At 47.0% G+C, this 23,729-nt stretch overlaps 4 protein-coding genes across 4 annotated transcripts; 2 read left to right on the top strand and 2 right to left on the bottom strand.

Moving 5' to 3' along the window:
- Window positions 1-1,776: 1,776 nt before the first annotated feature.
- Window positions 1,777-2,924, bottom strand: LOC122219417 (histone H2A type 1-E). Its single transcript, XM_042937664.1, has one exon. It carries the CDS (start codon window positions 2,907-2,909, stop codon window positions 2,517-2,519), a length of 393 nt encoding a protein of 130 aa, XP_042793598.1. The 5' UTR covers window positions 2,910-2,924; the 3' UTR covers window positions 1,777-2,516.
- A 112-nt stretch (window positions 2,925-3,036) lies between these two features.
- Window positions 3,037-3,655, top strand: LOC122219430 (histone H2B type 1-K). Its single transcript, XM_042937679.1, has one exon. It carries the CDS (start codon window positions 3,231-3,233, stop codon window positions 3,609-3,611), a length of 381 nt encoding a protein of 126 aa, XP_042793613.1. The 5' UTR covers window positions 3,037-3,230; the 3' UTR covers window positions 3,612-3,655.
- A 16,580-nt stretch (window positions 3,656-20,235) lies between these two features.
- On the top strand, window positions 20,236-20,678 carry LOC122219420 (histone H2A type 1-E). The gene has a single exon (XM_042937667.1). The coding sequence runs from the start codon at window positions 20,260-20,262 to the stop codon at window positions 20,650-20,652; it is 393 nt and encodes a 130-aa protein (XP_042793601.1). The 5' UTR covers window positions 20,236-20,259; the 3' UTR covers window positions 20,653-20,678.
- Window positions 20,679-21,067: 389 nt separating this feature from the next.
- Window positions 21,068-21,955, bottom strand: H1-5 (H1.5 linker histone, cluster member). Its single transcript, XM_042937630.1, has one exon. The coding sequence runs from the start codon at window positions 21,867-21,869 to the stop codon at window positions 21,189-21,191; it is 681 nt and encodes a 226-aa protein (XP_042793564.1). The 5' UTR covers window positions 21,870-21,955; the 3' UTR covers window positions 21,068-21,188.
- Window positions 21,956-23,729: the final 1,774 nt, after the last annotated feature.

Raw genomic sequence — 23,729 nt, 5'->3', positions numbered from 1 at the left:
TTTATTAAAGCACAGGGACAGGACCCTGGGCAGGAAGAGCTGTCCTGACAGGTAGAGTAAGTCTCTAAGGTATTTTGGAAGCAAAGTTTCCAGGACCTTGAGGGGGTAGCTGTTGCTAAGGGAACGCCATTTATTATCATTTAGTAAAACCTCAGTCATGAGACCCTTTAGATGTATGGGGGTCTCTTATGGGGGGCCATAAGCTTGGAGTAGGATTACCAGCATATATCTTGGGGCAGTTGAGATAAAGGAAGTAGACTTACAAGATCCTTAAAGTTGGGATAATGTAAAGCCAAGGTTCCCTTTTGCCCCCAGCAAAGTGCCATCATGGAGGCAGCTGAACTCCTAGAGGGAGGTCACTCTGCCGGTTTCAAGGACTTGCCAATGGCTGTAGGCAGTAAGGGAATTTAAGTTTTCATTTGCCTTAGTTTCCCACAGCACCATGGCCAGCACTGATACCCCTTTCCTTCGTTCTTGGGCGGTCAGGGGTGTCCGAGGAATATCACACATGTCCCACCTGGGGCGGGGGTGTGTGCTAGCTTGTGCTTTGCCCCTCAGTCGTCCTCATGCTCCCTCATCAATAGTACGCACTTTATCCAATGACCTTGGAGCTATAGGCAACTAACAAAAAACTCAGTTAACATGGAATTATAAGCAATAGTGTATCACGCTTGAATATATTTTACTTAAAACAAAAATGTGTATTTATTTGCCAATTATTTGATTATGGGTTCATTGGTTTGATAAATCAAAACCATGCGAATAACATAATTTTAATAACAATTTAACAATGTAGTCGTTCTTGTGAGAAATACAAACAATGCAAGAAAGCAATTACTAGCGATTTGATCTGTTAAGGGCAGACAAAACTTGTCCTTTCTTTCCTTCTAAGTTCTCTGGCTGGTCTAACAATGAAGTTGACAGAGGACAGATGAACAAGAGGAAAACATTTAATTTTGTACATGCAAGAGTCCCACCAAGACTGGTGAGCCTCTCCCACAGTGAGGCAGTTGAGGCTTGAATGCTATTGAGCTAAGAAGGGGGCAGAGGTCTGGGCTTCAAAGGGAAGACTGTTCACAGGAACATGGGGAGAGGATGTTCAGTAAACAAGTTTGCCAGGCCTTGTGGAGACAAGGAGACAGGGAGAAATTTGATCAGGTCCTGTGAGCTCCCCACAGCTCATTGGACCTAGCTCACACTTCGTACTTACCTCTGGTGATAGCTCTCTTCCTGGCCCAGGCCCAGTCACATCCTTGTAGGCGGTAGAGGGGGTGTAAAAAGTCTACCTGAGTATTTTGGGCCTAATTGTCTTCAGCTCATAAAACTCCACTCGTCAAAGTGTCTCATGCTGGGAGATTTGTTCTGAACCTTGTCACAAAAGCCACATCAATCATCAAAACAGCGTATTTTATGATTAAACGTGGAAAGAACTCCTAGGCCTTCCTTGGAGCTGTGTTAACTTATTCTATTTGACGTTTCCAATGCTAAGAGAAATAGCTGTTCAAAGTTTACAAATTTGATTAATGCAGGTGACTTTTTAAGAGGAAACAACTGAATAATCAGATTCACTGAAATCAGGATGTGGGTCCTTTGACATCGAATAATCGTAACTTTGAAAGAAACGTTTTTAAAGGTGACATTTCCCTCCTATCTGGGATTGCTGTGTTCACGGATTCTAGGGGGTTTTTGCCTGTGACTGCAGTTCAGATTTCACGATAGGACATACAAACCTTTCAAGAGACGCAGGAAATAAACTAATTCACATAGACTAGAAGCGGCATAGAAACTTAATTTTATTAGAAGATCTTCGTGAGGAAAAACTAAACATTGGCGGAGGTGTACTTCCGTGGAGAGGAATGGAAGACGCCCTCCAGCTTCTGACTTGGTGATAAGGGTGTGCTGGTGGCCGAGAACAGCCAGAATAGGCACTGGGACTCATTGGGTGCCAGTATAGTGAAGGTGAAAATCTGACTTACAACGTCCACCTCTCACGTCTGTTGCAAAGGCACATGGTCTCCCCGATGTGTTTCCTTGCCGTCTTTACTTCACCTGTGTACAATTACGAAATGCATTGTCTGCCTGAACTTATTTCAAACAAGGAGTCCACCGGCCTGCAGGACTAACGCAGGACATATAGGAGGGGGGAGTCTTTTTCAGGAGGATTCCATTGAATTAGAAGAGGGAAGGATAGGCCAAAGTCACAGGCTGCCAAGTTTGGGTTCCACATGGACATTCGATCCTGCGGGAAGAATCAAGGACACCCAAGTTTTCCTCTTATGGGTTCCTTAGGGCAAAGGTTTGTCATTTTTGGCAAGGTGACTTCTTTTAATTCAAGGACTCTTGGGTCGATTGACAGGCCTATAAATTTTCTTTTAAACAGGATTTGCCACTATTCAACACCTGCTATCCCAATGACAGAACGTGAGGCACAGCTCTTTTCCTTGATTAAGTGGATGGCTCTAAAAAGAGCCTTTTGGTTTGGACAGGAGACTTGAGCTCCAGACTAGGCCATATTTCTACTTGCCCTTGGCCTTATGGTGGCTCTCGGTCTTCTTGGGCAGCAGCACGGCCTGGATGTTGGGCAGGACGCCGCCCTGCGCGATGGTGACGCGGCCCAGCAGCTTGTTGAGCTCCTCGTCGTTGCGGATGGCCAGCTGCAGGTGGCGCGGGATGATGCGCGTCTTCTTGTTGTCGCGGGCCGCGTTGCCCGCCAGCTCCAGGATCTCGGCCGTCAGGTACTCCAGCACGGCCGCCAGGTACACCGGCGCGCCGGCCCCGACCCGCTCGGCGTAGTTGCCCTTGCGGAGCAGGCGGTGCACGCGCCCCACCGGGAACTGCAGGCCGGCCCGCGACGAGCGCGTCTTGGCCTTGGCGCGAGCCTTGCCGCCCTGCTTCCCGCGCCCAGACATGACGAGAAAATATCACAAACCAGAGTACGCTCAGCATGGACTGAGCCAGAGCTACCCTATTTATAGTCTCTAATGGGCGCAAAAAGAAAACTATCCCATTGGCTAAAATTACAGTTTCGCTGTAACCAATGGGATGCTGGTTTTCAAATACACTTACTTTGATTGAACGAAATTAATACGTGACGTTTGCAGAACTCGCCAATTAGCTACAGGATTTCGTCCAGTGCCTCCTTTGTTTAAGAAGCTGTGGATTAAAAAGGACACTTAGAGCCTCGTACTCATTCTTTCTGTTTTCAAGTCCTTTAACAGTGATTCCCGGCCATGCCTGAGCCAGCCAAGTCCGCCCCGGCCCCGAAGAAGGGCTCGAAGAAGGCGGTGACCAAGGCGCAGAAGAAGGACGGCAAGAAGCGCAAGCGCAGCCGCAAGGAGAGCTACTCGGTGTACGTGTACAAGGTGCTGAAGCAGGTGCACCCCGACACCGGCATCTCGTCCAAGGCCATGGGCATCATGAACTCGTTCGTGAACGACATCTTCGAGCGCATCGCGGGCGAGGCGTCGCGCCTGGCGCATTACAACAAGCGCTCGACCATCACGTCCCGGGAGATCCAGACGGCCGTGCGCCTGCTGCTGCCCGGGGAGCTGGCCAAGCACGCCGTGTCCGAGGGCACCAAGGCCGTCACCAAATACACCAGCGCAAAGTGAGCCCGCCGGCTGCAGAGCAATCGGTAAGGCTCGGTCCACACCCCAAAGGCTCTTTTCAGAGCCACTCAGTCTTCTAAAGGGAACTGGCACTTATTTACACTGGGTCTTTGTTTACTGTAAAGAAACCGTATCCGAGTCCCGTGTTTTCGTCTCGCTAGAAATTACAGTGTACAGCAAGTTGAAATAACTCCAGAGACGTATTTCTATGGGTTTCGGTCAGGAAGGATCACATTCGTGATCAGACAAGCCTACTGAAAGAAAGCACCCTTTGTCTCAAACAAAACCTGGTTAGCTTTGAACAGTCAGCCTGGCAGGAAGTTCCATGACCACAAAGCTCTGTCCTTAGCTCTCAGGCGCACCTTACAGCGAAGCCCTGGGCACGCGCTGAGACGCGCACACATCCTTTTATTCACTACTGTTTCTTTTGGGGATGGTGCCAGCTCTGCTCCGCCTGGTTTGGATTCGCCACTCGCAAGTTAGAAAGGCAGCAGAAGGAAATGGAAGATCCCGGCTCATCGGTGGCCACGTTGGTCTGGGCAGCCAACCAGGGCGCAGCGCGCGGAGTTTAAACTTTACCGCCGGCTGCCCGGTGGTAGTCTGTCCTCACTGGGGTGATTCTGGGCCGTGTGGCTTGGCGTGAGGAACCGCTGCTGGACTCACTCCCTCGTTTCTCTGAGTGAAATTCCTCTTTAGGGGAGGGATTGGGTTCTGTTCCCTGCCTTTCCTGTCGGAGAATCCATCCCATGTTTTCTTTCTCTCTGTGCGCCTTGCATTTCCTGTTTCTACGGGAAGACGTTTGGAAAGAAAATGAGAAAAGTCAGAGAAGGCTGTTCCTTCACCCCCGATTCAGGGAGTACAAATCCTTCCCTCCGCTTTAAGCCTTAGGAATGGCATATTTAAAAATATTTTGGTCTTGGCGGGGGGGGGGGGGGGGGGGGGGGGGTGGAAACACTTCTACATTTGAGTCGGGTTTGCTGAACTTCTTGATAATGCCCTTTGTCCAATGTCAGTACTCCAGTGACTCAGTTCCACCCACAGGTGTCTGGGTGAGAATATTCTGCACACATTGAACAGGAGACACAAGAGTGGAGCAGCGGGCTCCATTCTTAGTGGCAAAATAGTAGATGCGGCCACATACTCATGGCCAAAAAGACTAAACAAATATATTGCGGTACATTCACTCGCTAGGAGTCCACATAGCAGGAAAAAGATTAAGATACACAGCGGTGCTTGGTTAAATTTCAGAAACCTAAATCTCAGGAGGTTCATATATGATAGCACTCTATAGAACTCGAAAATACATTATTATTTAAGCTTCTATAGAAGCACGTGTAAGTGTAGGATTCAAAAAACTTTAAGAGCTCCATATGCGAGTTTTTAAAAATCAGGAAGTGCACACCTCAGTGACTGAGGTAAATAACTTGTTATCAACATTCCAGATTTAGTGCTAGAAGTTCATCATGGGTGTTTGATACAACTTGTTTTACACTTAAGATGTATGTTACACATACTCCCTTTATGTAGCAGATGCTATACTGAAAAATATAACAGGGAAAGAATCTTGCATAAAAATCAAGGTCCCATCATCTCATGTGTCCTAGAGGAAACCTTATAAATGAGAATTAAATACAGTACAGGGTTTCTGTAGATAGAATTAGTTTCTTTGAGGGTGTAGGAGAAAAAGACTGACAGGCTATTAAAAAGGCCCATGAATTCAGAAAACTCAAGATGTGGGCTACAATTCAGCCAGAACCCACCTCCAGCTCCTGTAAACTTTTCTGTCTACTCAGCTTCTCAAAATCTTTGGGACAGGTCTCTGACTGGCCTATACATGTTTGTGTGTGTGCATGTGTGTGTGTGTGTGTTTTGTATATGTTTTATGTATTCATGTGTATGTATGTGTGTATATCCCTTCCTCAATTCTGTTAGAAAAGAAATATTTTTAAGTCTATGTATCATTTCTCCTTCCATCGTCCTTCAAGACAGTTGATGACAGGGGCGCCTGGGTGGCTCGGTTGGTTAAGCGTCCGACTTTGGCTCAGGTCATGATCTTGTGGTTCATGGGTGTGAGCCCTAACACTGGGCTTCAGATTCTGTGTCACCCTGTCTGGGCCTCCCCCACTCACGCTCTCTCTCTCTCAAAAATAAGTAAACATGAAAAAAAATGAAAAAAAGATAGTTGATGACAGTAAATTTACCATACATTTGGTTATTTTCATCACTACTTTCAGACTACATATGCCTTTGGTCCTGTCCATTAATCCATTAGTGCAGATAATTGGCGGTAAATTCTGGTATTTCTGTTTTACAGCATGAGGGAATCGGCAGATAAAATCCAGGGGAGGAAATGAGAGGATTTGGAGGGATTAAGTTATCTACCACATAGATCCTCGGCCTGGGTAATGTGTGTGTGTAGAGATGGGTGTGGATGGCATAGGTACAAGTACACGTATAGGAATAGGTAGATATGACTTGCACCTGTCAGCAGGAAAGATGTTTTGAAGAACCCGGGAAGGAGGATTCTGAAATCTGCGCAGAATGGATAGTAGCGCGCAGAAGGCGTTTGTGGTCCCTCTGTACAGGGTTCACACATCGGGTCCATTGCACTTCAACATTTAGAAACTTGAAATTCCTGAAAGGAGAGAAAAATAAAGAACCCAATGCTAGATTTTGTGGGTTATTTGCACTTTGGTGATCCAGGTATCTAACCCCTTGTTGTTCAAAGTATCTTGATTAATTTATGGCACTGCTGATCAGTCTTGGGGAAATTGACTTGAGCTCATCCCAATCTGAATGTCACTTCACTGTCTTACACCAGACTGGCTGGTATCTTCAGTGATCCACATGATGTGCCCCAAGTAATACTTTTTTTCATTTTTTCTCTAAAGAACAACTTCTGGAGCACAAAGGGACAGATTGGAACATAAAAAACAGATGAGAAAATCTTAGCCTAAAGGACAGGCTTTTCCCCAAGTTACATTACCTGAAAATGGCCTTTGTCCAGCCTAGAGAAATTCATGTTTTCTTCATTGAAAACTTCCTTCCAGGTTGAACAAAATGTCCTGACAAAAGCTTAACCCTTTTTTTTTTTTTTTTTTTTCTCACTCCTTCCTAGATTTCATGCAGTTTACCAGCCCTCAGTTAGGACATTGTATCGGGCACATGACATTAATTTGACCACAACTTCCCTTAGGCACCTGTTAGGTTCCTGGATATGGAAGCATCTCCTCACCCACAACTGTCCAAACCACTTTAAATGTGTATTGTTTCTGCAGATGGCTCGTTTATCTGCTTCCTAATACCTTTTCTTTTAAGGCTTATTTATTTTTTTTACATTTATTTATTTATTTAGAGAGAGAAAGAAAGAGCGTGCAAGCGGGGAAAGGGCAGAGAGAGAGAGAGAGAGAGAGAGAGAATCCCAAGCAGGCTCCACACTGTCATCTCAGAGCCCCACTCGAGGCTGGATCCCACGAACAGCGAGATCATGACCTGAGCGGAAACCAAGTCAGACGCTCAGCCGACTGAGCCACCCAGGTGCCCCGGCTGCTTCCTAATTGCTTTCAACTTCTATTGAGCTTCTGTTTCAGAAGCTCGCCTTTTCTGATGTTGTCACCTATTCGGCCTCTTGGGAGGTTTCACGAGAAAAGCAGACATGCGGTATTAAAACACAAAACAAGTTAACAAAACGCACAAGGAAATTATTTTCCAGACTTGAATAGGGTTAAGAACTTTCTCTCAACTCCTACAGCGTTGAACATACGTGTAAGTATTCCTGGCATCACGACTGACTAGGACTGCTTCAGCTTAAACGAGTTGACTGAGGGCCTGACAAGTACTAGGAAGGGGGTCGGGTAGACTACGGGACGAGGACCCCACCCCTGCAGGCGTGCAAGAATCCCAGTGACAGAAAGAAGAACCAATAAGTGCCTCAGCCAAAGGGCTGTGCTTACATCATTTTGAGGGAGAAATTATGAAAAGCTGTAAGGGAACTCTGGAATCCCAAGGATATTAATTTGGGGAGAACCTCATACGTATAGATATTTATTTGTTTTTGAGGAAGAGAATGTGAGCAGGGGAGGGGCAGAAAGAGGGGACAGAAGCAGGCTCTGTGCTGAGAGCAGAGATCCCCAAACATACGGGGCTTGAACTCACGAACCATGAGATCACGACCTGAGCCAAAGTCGGACACTTAACGGACTGAGCCACCCCTGGGGAGAACCTTTAAATTTCAAGGCACCAGGGCAGAGGCTCCAGGCCAGGGCTGCTGAGGCCAGGGGGAGGAGAGGGAGGAGCCGTGACCCGCGCTTATGCACACGCCGTGAGGTCTGGGCTCGTGTATCTTAATAAACAGGGTACATTTCCTGCACTTCATTTATGAAAGGCAGTGGTTCTCATGTGTGTCATTCCCCGGGCCCCCTTTTATATCTATTTTTAGTGGCCCCTTTTTCCAGCCTAAAGTTAAATTCTTAGGTAATAACACTTAAACGCATGCATAGTTTCTAAAGGTCATGAAACAGTGTAACTATTATATAAAAATGAAATAAGAGACAGTTATTTTAACAATAAAGGAGATGACTTCAACATGAATGCTTGCGTCCTACACAGAAACACATAGAGAAGTAGTTGAGTATTTGCACCTGTACTGGTGAGCAGTGAAACCAGTAGGATGGATGTGTATATATATTAAGACGTTTCTTACAAGGACCCGGCTCCTGTGACTGGGGAGGCTGACAAGGCCCGAGAGCTGCCGGGTGAGTCAGGCACTGGGAGACCCAGGGAGGCCATGCTGTTCCAGCCTGAAGACCCGCAGGTTTGACACCCAGGCAGAGCCCATGTTTCAGTCTGAGTCCAAAGGCAGGAAGAAGCCAATATCCCAGCTCAAAAGCAGCCAGACATGAGTAGTTCTTAGTCAAGGGAGGGACAGCCTTTTTGTTCCTTTTTCTGATTTCAACTGATTGAATGTGGCCCATCCACATCAGGGAGAACAATCTGTTTACAAATTAAGTCTACCAATTTATTTTTAATTTTTCTAATGGTTTATTATTCATTTTTGAGAGACAGAGTGCTAGCAGGGGAGGGGCAGAGAGAGAGAGAGAGAGAGGGAGACACACAATCTGAAGGAGGCTCTGGGCTCCGAGCTGTCAGCACAGAGCTGGACGCTGAGCTCAAACGCATGAACCACGAGATCATGACCTGAGCCGAAGTCGGATGCTGAACCGACTGAGTCACCCAGGAGCCCCTTAAGTCTACCAATTTAAATGTCGCTGTCATCCAAAACCCCCTTGACAGAAATCCCCAGAATAATGTCTGACCCAGTATCTGGGTAGTGCACGGCCCTGTCAGGTTGACACAACAGTCCTCACAGAACCTGTGTAGAATCATCCTGGAGCCACAAAGACCTTGTAGGGTTGACTCGGGTGTTCAAACACTGAAAAGAGACTTAACTCTCAGTGAGGCGACTTTTTTTTTTCTTTTTGTAAACACCAATGATTCTTGGGGGACATGAGCATGTGAAAGGAACAAAACACAGTCCGGATTTGTCGGAAACTTCAGTGTCCCCTAAACTACACACAAACACGTGGGCAAAGACCTCGTGCTTCCGGGTTCTGGGCTTGATCCACAACAGGTCCCGCACCTTCAGATTTACCCGGAGACACTTGGAAGTCGCGTGTCCCCTGACTCCGTTCTTCACAGGACACCCAGCAGCCCGTCCGCTCCTGTCAGGGGTGCACCTCTCCCCAGTCACTGGGACAGCCTAAATCCGGTCTGCCTCGTTCCTGGCATGCTCCCGAAGGGCCACTACTGCTCTGCGGGAATGCAGACCCTGGTGACTTTGATCGCACGGGCTACAGCATGGCAATGTTAAAGGAGAGAGCTGCTGGGAGGCTTCCGAGATGCTGGGGTACCCCCAGAAACAGTCGGCAGTGCTGATAGATCCGTTCGCAGAAGACCTGGAGAGGCGTCAGCCCTGGGTAAGCCAGAAGGTCCACGTGTCTAGCCGAATGGTTCCCAGAAGCTGACCCTGGACATGGGAGTAAGCACAAGCGTGAGACGAGGTGGACAGCTTCGTCTGTGGGTGCGCCAGCCCGCCGGCTTTGAACGAAGGCAGCAGCACTGACACTGACATTCAGCTTCAGCCGGAAGAGAATAAACAAGCGGGACACTGAAACGCAGGAGGGGGGCCACCTGTGCGGGGCCCACTGTGATACCGGAGCTCCTCTGTGTACCCTCGACCCTAAGAACATAGGGGAACTCAGCTCTCCTCGAAATGTGGCTCAGAGGCACGGTGACCCCGGAGGGAACGGACTCCCCACAGCCGCCTCCTGGGTTGGCCTTTACAGCAGTCACCTCCTTGCAGATGCCTCAGAAGCCTCCCTCCCCTGGCCACCTGATACGTATGCACCCGATAGGTCAGCAAGTCGTCTCTCTGTAAAATCTGTCAGAGACGCTGAGGGACCCCCTCCCCCCCCCCCCCCCCCCCCCCCCCCCCCCCCCGCTTGCTGGAAGCGTAATAGACATGGAGTGAGAACACGCTCTGGGAAAGACGAGGCACATGGGAGCTGCTGGTGCTGGGACAGCGATCCCCAAACCTCAGAGTTGACTTTGTTTTCTTGTCCTTCTCACAGACGTGTTGTACAAGCCTAGAAGGAAAGAAATGAAAATAAATGTGTGTGTCTTTGGGGGGCAAAGAGAACTGAAGAGAGAAAGGGGTCCTCCTTTGGAGAAAGGGGATCAATTATTGTGTCCTTGGAGAAGCAGGTGATGAAAAAAAAACAAAAAAAAAACCACCATCAGGGGCGTCTGGGTGGCTCAGTCGGTTAAGCGTCTGACTCTTGACTTCAGCTCAGGACATGGTCTCTCAGTGTGTGAGTTTGAGCCCCGTGTCAGTGTCTGCGCTGACAGTGTGGAGCCTGCTTGGGATTCGCTCCCTCTCTGCCTCTCCCCTGCTTGCACGCTCTCTCTCAAAATAAATAAATAAACTTAAAAAAACAAAAGCAAAAACACGGTCACTGTCCTAAAGGACATAGATCATGATATACAACAACAGAAGGAGCTTTATACGTGACATATCTGATTCCCGAATCATGATCTGGTATGGTGTGTTCTAAGGGAGGTGGAACAGAAGGGGCAAATTCTTCAAAGCAAACCCCAGCATTCAGGGCTCAAGCCACACGGTCCCAAGGATAACTAGTCTGGATTCATTTGTGTAGAAAGAAGCATTATTGTGAAAAGCGTTATTAACGAGGCAAGTGACATTTTAGAGAGGTTTACTCCGGCGGAAGCGTGCAGAGGGAGAAGACTGGGGAGGCAGGCACCCTCCGCGTGACTGAGGGATGAACGGAAGCAGACGCCGAGTCCCTCACTCTGCCCCCTCCACCATCCTATTCCACGCCCCACCTCCTCTGTCCTGGCCACTGAACAGCTTCCACCTGCTGAATGCTCCCAGCCCCTCGCCCCTGCATCCCCCAGCAGCCCAGAGATCCCTGGGACTTCGTCAGATCAGCTTCAACACTTCCGAGCCCTTACCCTGGTCTCTGAGGGGTCAGGTGCTCCGGCCCAGGGCTGCCTCGGGCCTCCGATCCCTAGTGTCCAGCTGGCCTCCTCTGCCCCAGCCTCCCTGACCCCTCTGGCCTTCGCACTACCTCTCCCTCTGCCCGGAATGCTCCCCCACGTTCCTTCTCGCCGCCTCCCTCCCAATGACCCTCCTCCGTGGCTAGGACCGGGCAGCCTCACTGGTATCAGGCAAGAAATTACCTCGAGGTCCCGCGATCTCCCGCAGAGGGCACGGCACAGAAAGACTCAGACTGCGTTTCAGCGCTCTCACCACAGTGCCTTACTTAAACCAGTTAGAAACCCAGCAAGAAGCAGAGGGGAAGAGAGAGGTTCGGTGTACGAGTGGGCCGAGCCAGCTACCTGATTCAAGTGTGTGTGACTCTCGTCTATCTGTTCTCTCCGAGCATCAGCCCGCGGGGCAGATGCAGGGCCGGCGCCTGGCCCCACGGAAGCTCGCCCAGGAGTCTGCTCAACAGCCACAGGCTTTATTTTTGTTCCCAGACCCCTGGTGTCCCCAGAGTGGGGCTGACTTCAGGCCTCATGATTAGCGACTGACACGAGTCTGGTGTGCGTGAGTTCCAAATATCTAGCATCTCATATACTTAGTGCAAGAATAGCTCTGGACTCTTTCGCCCCTACGATCTCTACTGAACAACATATGCCCTGTTTCCTATTTACCTCTTCTTATGACATCTTAAAGGTTTTTGCCTCTATGTTACTAATTAAAAGCATACTTGTCTTTTATAATAAAATTACTAATTTATAAAAGTAAACGTGTGTTACAATCCATGTCATTTGTGGGCGTAATCCCTGGCATATAACGGTAAATATATGCCGGATGGATGAGTCATGCTTTCTTTCCTCTCCAGCTCCTGCTTTTCCTGAATCGTTTGAGTGTGCACGCACACACGCACACACGCACAGGCACTGGAAAGGAATCCCACAGAACTGAGTTCTGGTGTGCTAGAGGGCTTGCCATTTGACCTGTCTCGTTTCTGACTGCTCAACTGTAAATTAGAGGAGGGTTTAACAAGACGATCTTTAAGTTTCCCTCCGGCATGTAGGGCGTCATCAATAATGTATCTCTCTGCTCCAGGTTTCTTTGTGCTGTGGCTTCACCTTAGTCCATCAAACACATCTCAACAAAATCAAAGGCCTTCTGTCTTTTGATAAGATTGTTAGGAATATTATCGTTAAGATCCAGAAGCAGAGGAAAATTTTCCTATATAACATCAGTGAATTTTGCATAAAGGAACCCATAAGAGGAGAAATTAAATTTTAGAGCCTTTTCAAGTGGTATAAAGTCAGTACAATAACAGATTTACACACAAGCCTGGGAAACTTTGCAGAGCTTTAAAAAAAAAAAACAACAAACATCTGAGGGGCACCTGGGTGGCTCAGTTGGTCAAGCGTCCAACTCTTAGTTTAGGTTCAGGTTGTGATTTCGTGGTTGGGAGATCGAGCCCCGTATGAGGCTCTGTGCTCCCTCTCTGTCTGCCCCTCCCTTGCTTGCACTCTCTCAAAAAAGAAATTATTTTTGATTATTTGAAAACTAGAGTAAAGTTCTCATGAAAGTAGTTAACAATGAAGTAACGTTATAGATTACCATCACTATAAAAAAATTAGGGGCACCCGGGTGGTACAGTTGCTTAAATGTCTGACTCTTGATTTCAGCTCATGATCTCATGGTTTGTTAGTTTGAGCTCCGAGCTGGACTCTGTGCTGATTGATAGCACAGAGCTTGCTTGGGACTCTCTCTCTCCCTCTCTCTCTGCCCCTCCCCCATTCGTGCTCGCTCTCTCTCTCTCTCTCTCTCTCTCTCAAAATAAATTGCTGGAAGCCAGGCTAACCCAGCCTGAGTGGCAGGGCCCGGGCTGTGGACGGATTGGTGACTGCAGGGCGGCCCCGCCGACAGCGAAGCTTCCTGTACTCCTGCTTTTAGGTGATTTGGCCTTAAAACTACCTGGGGTATTGTCTGTCAGGGAATTGCCCTCGGCAGGCCCCCGGGAGAAGAACCATTAGGGAAGAAAATAAGGTTCTGCAAGAAATTGCGGGGCCTTACGTTTAGCCCTCGCCATTCCCTATGGAGACTCCTCTTCTTACAGGAAGGATAGCCTCATACGTTTGCCAGCAAAGAAGGCCTGTAAAGGAGAGACATATGGATTTGAAAGCCCCACTCCGGCACTAAGGAGTGTATCTCTGGGCACAGGTGACTTCAGCCCCTAGGCCCACCTGGCCCCCGGAGGCATTCCAGGTGATGACTGAACCTAGTTGGTTAAGCTACAGAATGGTTCATTGGTTCCTAGGTGCATTGTCTCTCTGAGAATGTATGAGGCGTGGGTTTCTAAGGCTTTTTCGGCCCCTTTCCGGCACCTCGGACCGAGGCAGACACATTGTTCTTCTGGCCTCATGTGGTCAGGAGGTCATGTCCCTGTAACTGTTCCTTCCACTTGAGGTGTTGAGAAACGGAGGGCCTTTCACGAGAACAGCAAAGCAAATGCTTTGTAGATTATAGATAAACGCAGATGCATAATGGAATAATGTAAGAAATTAATCTATACTCAAAGGGTATGTGGGAAAGTTAGGGGAAAATCACCATGTTATTTGTTAAAGGCCCTTTATACATAGGAACATTTTCAAAATTAGGTAATGTTAGATGACGTAGGCTACAAGGAAATCACTAGCAAACATAATGCCACGTTCACGACAAAAAATGGGCCAGTTCGACACACTGCTGTTGTCTGTGTCCATTTTTATTTTAGTTTTTTATTTTTATTTCTATTTTAGTTTTGTTTTATTTTCACTTTTTCGCCGACGCCGTTCATCCTTCGGGAGCCCCTGGACCTGCTGGAGCTGGACTCCGGCAAAAAAGAAATAAAAACTTAAAAAAATGAAAGGCAAAGAGAACACCACCACACGGCAATTAGAAAGGCCAAAATCTGGAACGCCGAGAACACCAAATGCTGACGAGGACGTGGAGCAAGGTGAAGCGTCGGTCGCTGCTGGCGGGAGTGCAAAATGGAAAAGGGTCTTCCATCCCGGAAGAGAGTTTGGTCAATTCTTACAAAACCATACATCCGCTTTCCACATAATCCTGCAATCGCCTTCTTTGGTATTTACCCAAAGGAGTTGAAAACAGGTCACACAAAACCTGCACTCAGGCGCATGTAGCAGCTTTATTCAGAACTGGCAAAACGTGGAAGCAACCGAGACGTCCTTTGGTAAGTGACTGGATGAGCAAACCGGTGCAGCCAGACAACGCTATCACTCGGCGCTAAAAGGAAATGAGCTAACGAGCCGGGAAAAGACGTGCAGGGACCTAAAATGCATATTACGGAGTGAAAGAAGCCAATACAGCGTCACGGAAAAGGTAAAATTATAAAGATAGTAAAACGATCACTGGTTTCCAGGGGCCGAGGGGAGGGAAGGGATGAGTATGTGGCGGGAGCACAGAGGATTTTGAGGGCAGTGGAAACACTGCGTGATGCCATAATGCTGGATACATACCATTATCCACTGAGAGTGAACCTGATGTAAACTGTGGACTTTGAGGGGCGCCTGGCTGACTCAGTCGGTTGAGTGTCCGACTTCGGCTCAGGTCACGATCTTGGGATTCGTGGGTTGCAGCCCCGCGTCGGGCTCTGTGCCGACAGCTCAGAGCCTGGAGCCCGCTTGGGATTCTGTGTCGCCCTCTCTCTCTGCCCCTCCCCCGCTCATGCTGTCTCTCTTTGTCTCTCAAACATAAATGTGAAAAGAAAAACCTTTTTTTAAATGATAAAAAAATAAAAACAAAAAGTCAAAGATAAAGTAACATAGAAGTTGTGGACGTACTTCTTGTATATTTATAAGCTTGTCACTCAAGGACAGGAAAAAAAAATACTATTCTGCCGATTGATCACTTGAGGCAAAATTTCCCATCTGTTCAAATTGCCTATGAAAATATAGAGACAATTTAATATGATTAATTTGGAATATGCCAAGAAATAAATGACTGACCAGCCATGAGAAGTCTCTCAAAGGCGATGGCCTTGAGATGGGTGAAAGGAGAAGCTAGTCTGAATCTTTGCCTGAGACCTCACATTCAAAGTTGAATAGCTTCAGACATCTTTTTGGAAACCATATTATAATACCTTTGCTAGATGACTTATAATTTCAGATTTCTGAATTTTTATACTAGTGGTGACTTTAAAAGAAAAATTTTAATGCACTGGAACAAAACATAAGAGACAAAATAATTCCCAGAGATTCCCTGAGATGCTTAGAATGAAGAAAAATATCCACCGGTAAGTGTTTTTTGAGTGTGTTTTAATTTTTTTAAATGATTTTTGGGGTGCCTGGGTGGCTCAGTTGGTTAAGTATCTGACTCTTGATTTGGGCTCAGATCATGATCTCACAGTTTGTGAGATGGGGCCCTGTGTAGGGCTCTGTGCTCAGCGTGGAACCTGCTTGAGATTCTCTTTCTCTCTCTGCCCCTCCCCCACTCATGCGTGCATGCTCTCTCAGAATAAACATTAAAAAAAAATAAAACGACTTTATATCACATCTGCTTTAATTGTGAAAATAATACAGAACAAAAAATTGAGAATATAGGCATGGCCTTTTCATGCAAATATTCGGGTGTTGCACAAAAATGTTCAATAATGGTAACTTTTGAAAGTTCCTGCACTTGCGTATGAAAAAAACGAATACGAAGTACACCCCAATTAATATTAGAAATATGTGCATATGATGTGAATATGGAGTTGTACCTAAAACATGTTCTAATCCAAACATACTAGTGTTTTTTACCAGTTGGTTCTTGTGAATGTATTTTGAGAACATGGAACTATAAAAAATTCTTGCACTCAAATTTGAGGGGTAGATGTAACAGATGTAACACTGGATTTTTAAAATTAATTCTTGGGGCACCTGGGTGGCTCAGTTGGTTAAGAGTCCGACTTGGCGGGGCGCCTGGGTGGCTCAGTCGGTTAAGCTGCCGACTTCAGCTCAGGTCACGATCTCGCGGTCCGTGAGTTCGAGCCCCGCGTCCGGCTCTGGGCTGATGGCTCAGAGCCTGGAGCCTGCTTTGGATTCTGAGTCTCCCTCTCACTCTGCCCCTCCGCCGTTCATGCTCTGCCTCTCTCTGTCTCAAAAATAAATAAAAAACGTTAAAAAAAAAATTAAAAAAAAAAAAAAAAAAAAAGAGTCCGACTTGGCTCAGGTCACCATCTCATTGTTCCTGAGTTCAAGACCCGCGTCGGGCTCTGTGCTGACAGCTCAGAGCCTGGAGCCTGCTTTGGATTCTGAGTCTCCCTCTCTCTCTGCCCCTCCCCTGCTCACACTCTGTCTCTCTCTTAATCTCAAAAATAAGTAAACATTAAACAAAATTAAAAAATAATTCTTGATATTAACGTGATTGTTCTGTAGCTTTTTAATTTAATTCCACCACCAACATTTTAAAGTCACATCTTGAAAATAAAGTAATAGAACGTTAAGGTATCCTGCAAGTGTTAAGACATTTGTATTTGGCCAAATACAATTATTTATATTTGTCTCCAAGCAACTGAAACTTAATACTGCGTGCAACTAAAATAATTATACCATGAGTGTGTGTACATGTATATGTATATATGTATTTGTTCATGTATGTCACATACATAAATGTATTATTTATACACACGCTAAAATAAATTCTATTTTAATTTCTCCAACGCTTTTACTCCAAGGGGATTCCAAAAAATTCAAAAGCATTGGCTATCTGGTTTTTGATTATTTCATGCTCCCAGCACGGAACAGCAGTGAGATGGAAAATACAGATAGATGCAATCCTGACATCTTAGCTATATATTCTGTAAGCCCAAATACACTATACACATACATATATACGTACACACCCTAAAACAAAATGATACATAACACATTTTTATATTTTTTCATTTATATTGTATTTAATGGAATTAATGGAATAATCAGAAACTGGACAATCGCTGACCCCTTATTTTTTTAGTACTCTCTTGGGGTAAGAATGTTAGAAAAATTAAAACTTCGTATTCTTTTCAAAGAAGTGGCATGCGGCTGATAATGACTGGGAGAACCATTTGGGGCTACACGTGCAAAGAGAGCACACAGACGGCATCCTCATATTCATGCTGTGGACTCTATTAATTCTTTCAGAAGTTCAAGGTGGAATATTAAAATTACTAATTTATTATGAGTATTCTTTACAAAACTTTTTCTATGTTTATTTATTTTTGAGAGCCAGAGAGACAGAGCACGGGCAGGGGAGGGGCAGAGAGAGAGGGAGACACGGAATCTGAAGCAGGCTCCAGGCTCTGAGCTGTCAGCACGGTGCTCGAACTCAGACCGTGAGATCATGACCTGAGTGAAAGTCCGACGCTCAACCATCTGAGCACCCGGGCGCCCCATGAGTATTTTAACACATACCTGGATGGAAGTCCATTGTGTCTTTTCTAAAATTTGTAATTATATTGTTTTTTGAAACTCTTTATTTAGATTGAGACCCCAAATCTGGTAAATTAACCTTGATAAGGTGATGTCTTATATTGGCAGAGAAGAATGAAGCAATTAGCTCAGGAAGAAAAGTGAGTTAGAGTTAAAAAAAAAAAAAAATTATTCTGGACCGAGATGAAGGACTGTCAGAGAAAAGTGTAATATGCACTTGGCCTTTGAAAACAGCATCTGCCACTGAAATGTTCTTGAGGCTCTGGAGTCAGGCAGGTGCACCAGTGGTCACAGAGAACTAACTACCCAACGTAAGCCCTAGAGTGGAGATTTTGGTCTCTCTTTATTCACCAGAAGCCCTGGAAGAGGTAGTGATTACAAGTTTTGAGTTAACGCGTCCAAGACATTACTGACTGAAAGTAAGGCCGATCTTAGATGTCCGGACTAACAGTAACAGTAAAAAGAGAGGGGAGGCAAGAAAGTATGAAAGAATCATGTTTAAACCGTGCTAAATGGAGAATTAAAATTAAACAAACTGGCACCTGGCTCACTCAGTTGGTACAGCACGTGACTCAATCTCAGGGTCAGGAGTTCAAGCCCCGCACTGGGCGTGGAGCCTAGTTAAGAAAAAAATGAAAACGCTGTAGATCAAGCCTCAAAAAAGAGCTCCCTGCCTTTTTATTCACTGAAATTTCATTTCAGGAGAACAGATTTCATTTTAATGACAGCCATCATTGGGAATGCAGACTGATTCACAAGGCCTTCTCAAATTATTCTGTGTATCAGCTCCTGCCAAGGGTATCCCCAATGCTACCGCCAACAGGATGGTTATGAAATAAACAAATGAAATGTCTTCTTGTCCTAAAGGCAGTGATTCTCAAAATATGATCTGGGGACACATGGGGGTCTCTGAGACCCTTCTGGTGGGTGTGTGAGACTAAATTTATTTGTGTCATACTGAAAGTTACTTAACTTTTCCACTCTCATTTTCATTTGACAATCATATTGCAATAGATTGACTGCAGAAACAAATACTGTACATGAATCTAGCTGTCTTCTATTAAGCCAGAAATTAAAGATATTTACAACATGTAAACACAGTTCCACTCTTCTTCCTGAATTTTGTTATTCTGGAAAAATATAACTATTTCTCATAAAATATGTATGTTGCTGTAAAATGGGAGTTGCCTACGTGAAAATCACAACGAACAGACACGGGTTCCAGAAAAGAGGTCATTACAATGTGAGATAAAGGAGGCAGGCTCAGTATGCACCTTTCTGGAACTTCACTAGGAAAAATGGGGTGGAGTGAGGTGTATCTTGGAAGGTGTACCCAGGAAAACGTGCAAAAAGTGACCCCTAGAAAAATTCAAGTCTGAAAGTAGTGCCTGGATTAGCAATCCTCATCCTTAAGGGGTGAACGGAGGTGATTAATTTAGGTTCTCATTTTCCTCTCTGTCCCCATCTTTATCCCAACACCATTTAGGTAACTTGGTGAAAACGTAGGCCTACAATGAGAGGTAGCAGAAAGGTCCGTACTCAGCATTGACCGTAAAGAATGTTAAAGGGACTGTGACTTGGTAAGTTTCCTTTAAACCAATTTATGTGATTCAGAGCCTTCCAACGGGAAGGGGGAGGGGGGACAGCGGAGATACTGATAAACGGTGGTATTCCGTAAGGGGAGAGAAATAGATGTTCACCCAGATAAGATTTTCACTAGAAGCTGAAAGATATTCTTTCTTCTCGTCGTAATTTAAAATTTTCTCACTAATTAACCGAACGAGTGATTCTTGGTGTGAAAATTTAGATGTTAAGTGAAATACAATAAGATGATTTTGGGGTGTCTGATGTTTGTGAGAATAAAAAAAAAAACCAAACAAACTTTAGATCTTATTGGAAACACGAGGCCAAAATGTAGCTTTTGCACAAATTAAGAAGCACGGACCAAAGCCTTCAGATTAAAAATTGCATTTGCCTACCTCTAAATCGGGGCAAAATGGGCACTAGTGTTTTTGGAAAGCGTAGATGGCTGTGAAAGGAAGCCTGTGGGGGCGTCTGATCCCTACCTTGGAGGCACCTTGTACACGTACACGCCCGCGGGGGCGGGGGGCGCGATCTCCCGGCGGCTGCGCTTGCGCCTCTTGCCGTCCTTCGGCGCCTCGGTCACCGCCTCCTTGGAGCCCTCCTTCGGGGCGGGAGCGGACTTGGCTGGCTCAGGCAGGGCCGGGAGTAGTTGCTGAAGGGCTTGAGAATAAGAGAGAAAAGGAGTAGGGGGCTCTACGTGCCTCTGTTCAGAGCTTGTTAGCCTTGACTGGTCTTGTCACGGAGCACAGGAACCACCCCCGCCCCCCAAGCCGAAAGGCTGGAGAAAAACTGAGGGTCTCTAGGTTCTCTTTATGCACAGCTTCTCACGCGAAGAAAATTAAACAAACCGGGTGTCTAATTGGTGGTAAATTCTAGAGGGCATCATGTGGTTGTATCCAATCAAAATAAGTGTATTTGAAAAGCCAGGATTCCATTGGCTTAAATAAGACTGGAATTTTAGCCAATGGGACAGCTTTATTTTGGCGCCGCGTGAGGACTATAAGTAGTGAAGCTGTGTCCCATCCTACTCACCCACATCCTAGTCCTTGGTGAATTGTTTCGTGTCGTTATGTCTGGACGCGGGAAGCAGGGCGGCAAGGCTCGCGCCAAGGCCAAGACGCGCTCGTCGCGGGCCGGGCTGCAGTTCCCGGTGGGGCGCGTGCACCGCCTGCTCCGCAAGGGCAACTACGCCGAGCGGGTCGGGGCCGGCGCGCCGGTGTACCTGGCGGCCGTGCTGGAGTACCTGACGGCCGAGATCCTGGAGCTGGCGGGCAACGCGGCCCGCGACAACAAGAAGACGCGCATCATCCCGCGCCACCTGCAGCTGGCCATCCGCAACGACGAGGAGCTCAACAAGCTGCTGGGCCGCGTCACCATCGCGCAGGGCGGCGTCCTGCCCAACATCCAGGCCGTGCTGCTGCCCAAGAAGACCGAGAGCCACCACAAGGCCAAGGGCAAATAAGGTCTCCCTAGCAACTTGCAAACCAAAGGCTCTTTTCAGAGCCACTCACTATTTCTGGGAAAGAGCTGGGACAGTAGTTTTAGGGTCTACCTAATAATGTGCCACTGAACCTTTAAAGCCCAGCCCATCTGCGTTTCAATACGCGTACCAATCAAGATCCTGCCTGCAGGAAAAGAACCAATTAGGGATGTTGCGCGGGCTTTTTAAAAAAGCAAACTGCTCTCCTTTTGTAACCCCACATTTTTACACGCGGCAGTACATACAGCCCCCTACGGGCGATCCATCCATCAAGTCGTAAGTAATCCACAAGAGCTGAATGGAAATTCAGCCCAAATACGTTCTTTGCAAGTGAAACCGAGAGAAAAACTGAAAAGGGGAAGGGGGAAGCAGATGCAGGGTTTAACAACCCGCAGTGTTGGCTGACGCAATTGTTCAAGATTAAGGGTTCGACCCGAGCGTACAGCTGTTTTCAGAAATCTCTGGGTGGCTCTGAAAAGAGCCTTTGGGGTTTTGCTGCCTTCTCAAAGGCCAACTTCCTACTTCTTTTTCGGGGCCGCTTTCTTCGCCTTGGCAGCCTTGGGCTTCGCTGCCTTGGGCTTGGCGGCTTTGGGCTTGGCCGCCTTCGGCTTCACAGCCTTGGGCTTGGCTGGGCTCTTCGCCGCCTTCTTGGGCTTGGCGGCGGCCTTGGCCTTCTTGGGGCTCTTGGCCACCTTCTTGACCCCGGCAGCCGCGGGCTTCTTCGCCTTCTTCGGAGTTTTCTTCACCGCCTTCTTGGCTCCCGCAGCCTTCTTTGGCTTCTTGGGGGCGGCCCCGGAGGGCTTCTTGGCCTTCGCCGCGCCCGCCTTTTTGGCTTTAGGCTTGGCCTCCCCGGAGGCCGCCTTCTTGTTGAGCTTGAACGAGCCCGAGGCGCCGGTGCCCTTGGTCTGCACCAGGGTGCCCTTGCTCACCAGGCTCTTGAGGCCCAGCTTGATGCGGCTGTTGTTCTTCTCCACGTCGTAGCCGGCGGCCGCCAGCGCCTTCTTGAGCGCGGCCAGGGAGAGGCCGTTGCGCTCCTTGGAGGCGGCGACCGCCTTGGTGATCAGCTCTGACACCGGGGGGCCGGTGGCCTTGCGTTTCGCCGCGCCACCGCCCGCAGCTTTCTTGGTCGCCTTCTTCTTGGCAGGTGACTTCTCCACCGGCGCCGGGGCAGCCGTCTCGGCAGGCGCGGTTTCCGACATGGCCAGAGGCAGGAACTGCGAGAGGAAGAGAGACTCAAGATCCAAAGAGCAAGTCGTGCAATGCCGCCCGACTCCGGCCAGGCGCTTATATAAGCCGGTGGCGCTCTGTGATTGGTGGAGCGTCCAATCCACTGCCCTCAGGCAGCCGCCCTTCGCGGTTGGCCTCCAGAACTGTGTTTGTCAGCCCCCCAGGTTTGATTAAATGCTGAAGATAATTGTACAGAATTTGACGCTTTGAAGCTGTAAAGGAGGAAAGCAGCCTCCAGGTTCACATGCTGGCTTGTGTTTTCATGAGTCGTGCGCAACAGATGAAAGCTATTTTTAAAAATCTTTTCAGCTTTTCGCGTATATCCACTGGGTTTAAGGCATTGTGCTAGTTTGTTGCAAGTTGCAATAAGTGCCTACGAACTATCAAGTGCAGATTTTTTCAGAAGCTTTGTCCCTAGGCTCGGCCTTTGATTTTTTGCTAGAGGAAGACCCAGGTTTCCTTGGTTTGGACATAAACTTTGTTTCCAACTGTAGCAAGTAACACAGGGGCAGCGGAGACAGTTGCCTGCGGCCCCAAATTCACCACATACACCCCACACACCCCACTTTCAAGACCAGTTCTGCTTCCTACGATTTTGCAGGTGACAGTATCTCTAGAGAATGTCTTTTGCAGCTTGGAGATGTTCAGTAGCCAGAATGACGTCTACCTTGCAGCGGGAGGAAGAAGAATGACTTTGGCTTCAGGATCCAATGCCCTGGATTCAAATTCAAACTTCAATTGAGTGTGTGTGTGTGTGTGTGTGTGTGTTTTTTTATCGAGATCCTTTCTCTCTTTAGTGTTAAGCAAATCCATGATGATAAGTACAAAAATTGCCTTGTCCGGATAATGTGCTTTAGGAAAAACTCAAACCTGCTGAAAATATTCAAGGGGTTCCAGTAGTCCTCAAAAGTACAGACTGTGTAGATGACATGGGACTTTGTCGGGTTTCCTAGGGGCTCTTCTCAGTGCTCTCATTCAAACCCCATATCTCCGTCAACATTTAATAAAATACACTGTCAGGAATACCCTCTTCTGTAAGCAGCCAGGAGACATCAATGTGGGCATTTTTGTGTGTTTGAGCAAAGGCAGACCTGTATTTCAGAGAAATTGTTGACTATCAACTATGAGAAGGGTGGGAATTGAGGGACTGCAAGTTATAGAGGTTCAGAAGAATTCAGGAATACATTAGCATCCAAGAGAACGGAGGCAGTAACCTTGAGGTTGGAACGGAGGGAGGATATGTTTGCTTCTTTGTTTGGGAGGAGGGTGAGGTGGGGAATGGATAGGATTTTGTGACTGGCCTGGATGAGAAGGGAGGTCTAATGATTAGAATCTCTACTGCAATCAACACTCACCTAGTTCTTCCCTGTGACAAACTTTAGGGAAGTTTAAAGTTGCCAACGTATTTCTCCCCAAAGAGCTCCTGGAGTTGAACCTGTAGCCAACTCAAGGCCAAATCGGGACAGTGTCGTTTTCTGTTGCTCTCAAGTTAAGAGTGCTTTTTAGATTTTTTAATTGTGTTAAGAAAAAAAAAAAAAAAAAAAAAAAAAAAAGCCGGAGACAATATTTGGCCTGAAAAGGTCAGAATGTTTGCTATCTGGCCATTTTGCTATGTTTTGGACTCATCCACACAGACACAGATTATGGGATATTGCTACAAGCCTGCCTTTTTTCAGAACCATGCACGTCAAGAACTAAAGAAGGGATATTAACAAAAATGTTTTAAGCAAGCATTTTCCACCACTTCAACCACAAAGCTTTCAGAAGATCTAGGGCGGGGGAAACCCAAACCTTTATGCTTAAGAGAGGCATAATTAACAAGGGCTAACATT

Source organism: Panthera leo, chromosome B2 (assembly GCF_018350215.1).
Source record: "Panthera leo isolate Ple1 chromosome B2, P.leo_Ple1_pat1.1, whole genome shotgun sequence".
Classification (NCBI taxonomy): domain Eukaryota; kingdom Metazoa; phylum Chordata; class Mammalia; order Carnivora; family Felidae; genus Panthera; species Panthera leo.
The sequence above is the reverse complement of the archived record's forward strand: the minus strand, read 5'-3'. Positions and strand labels throughout refer to the sequence as shown.

Coding starts and splice junctions, on each gene's coding strand:
- LOC122219430 (XM_042937679.1), top strand. CDS start 3,231: ATGCCTGAGCCAGCCAAGTCCGCCCCGGCCCCGAAGAAGGGCTCGAAG.
- LOC122219417 (XM_042937664.1), bottom strand. CDS start 2,909: ATGTCTGGGCGCGGGAAGCAGGGCGGCAAGGCTCGCGCCAAGGCCAAG.
- H1-5 (XM_042937630.1), bottom strand. CDS start 21,869: ATGTCGGAAACCGCGCCTGCCGAGACGGCTGCCCCGGCGCCGGTGGAG.
- LOC122219420 (XM_042937667.1), top strand. CDS start 20,260: ATGTCTGGACGCGGGAAGCAGGGCGGCAAGGCTCGCGCCAAGGCCAAG.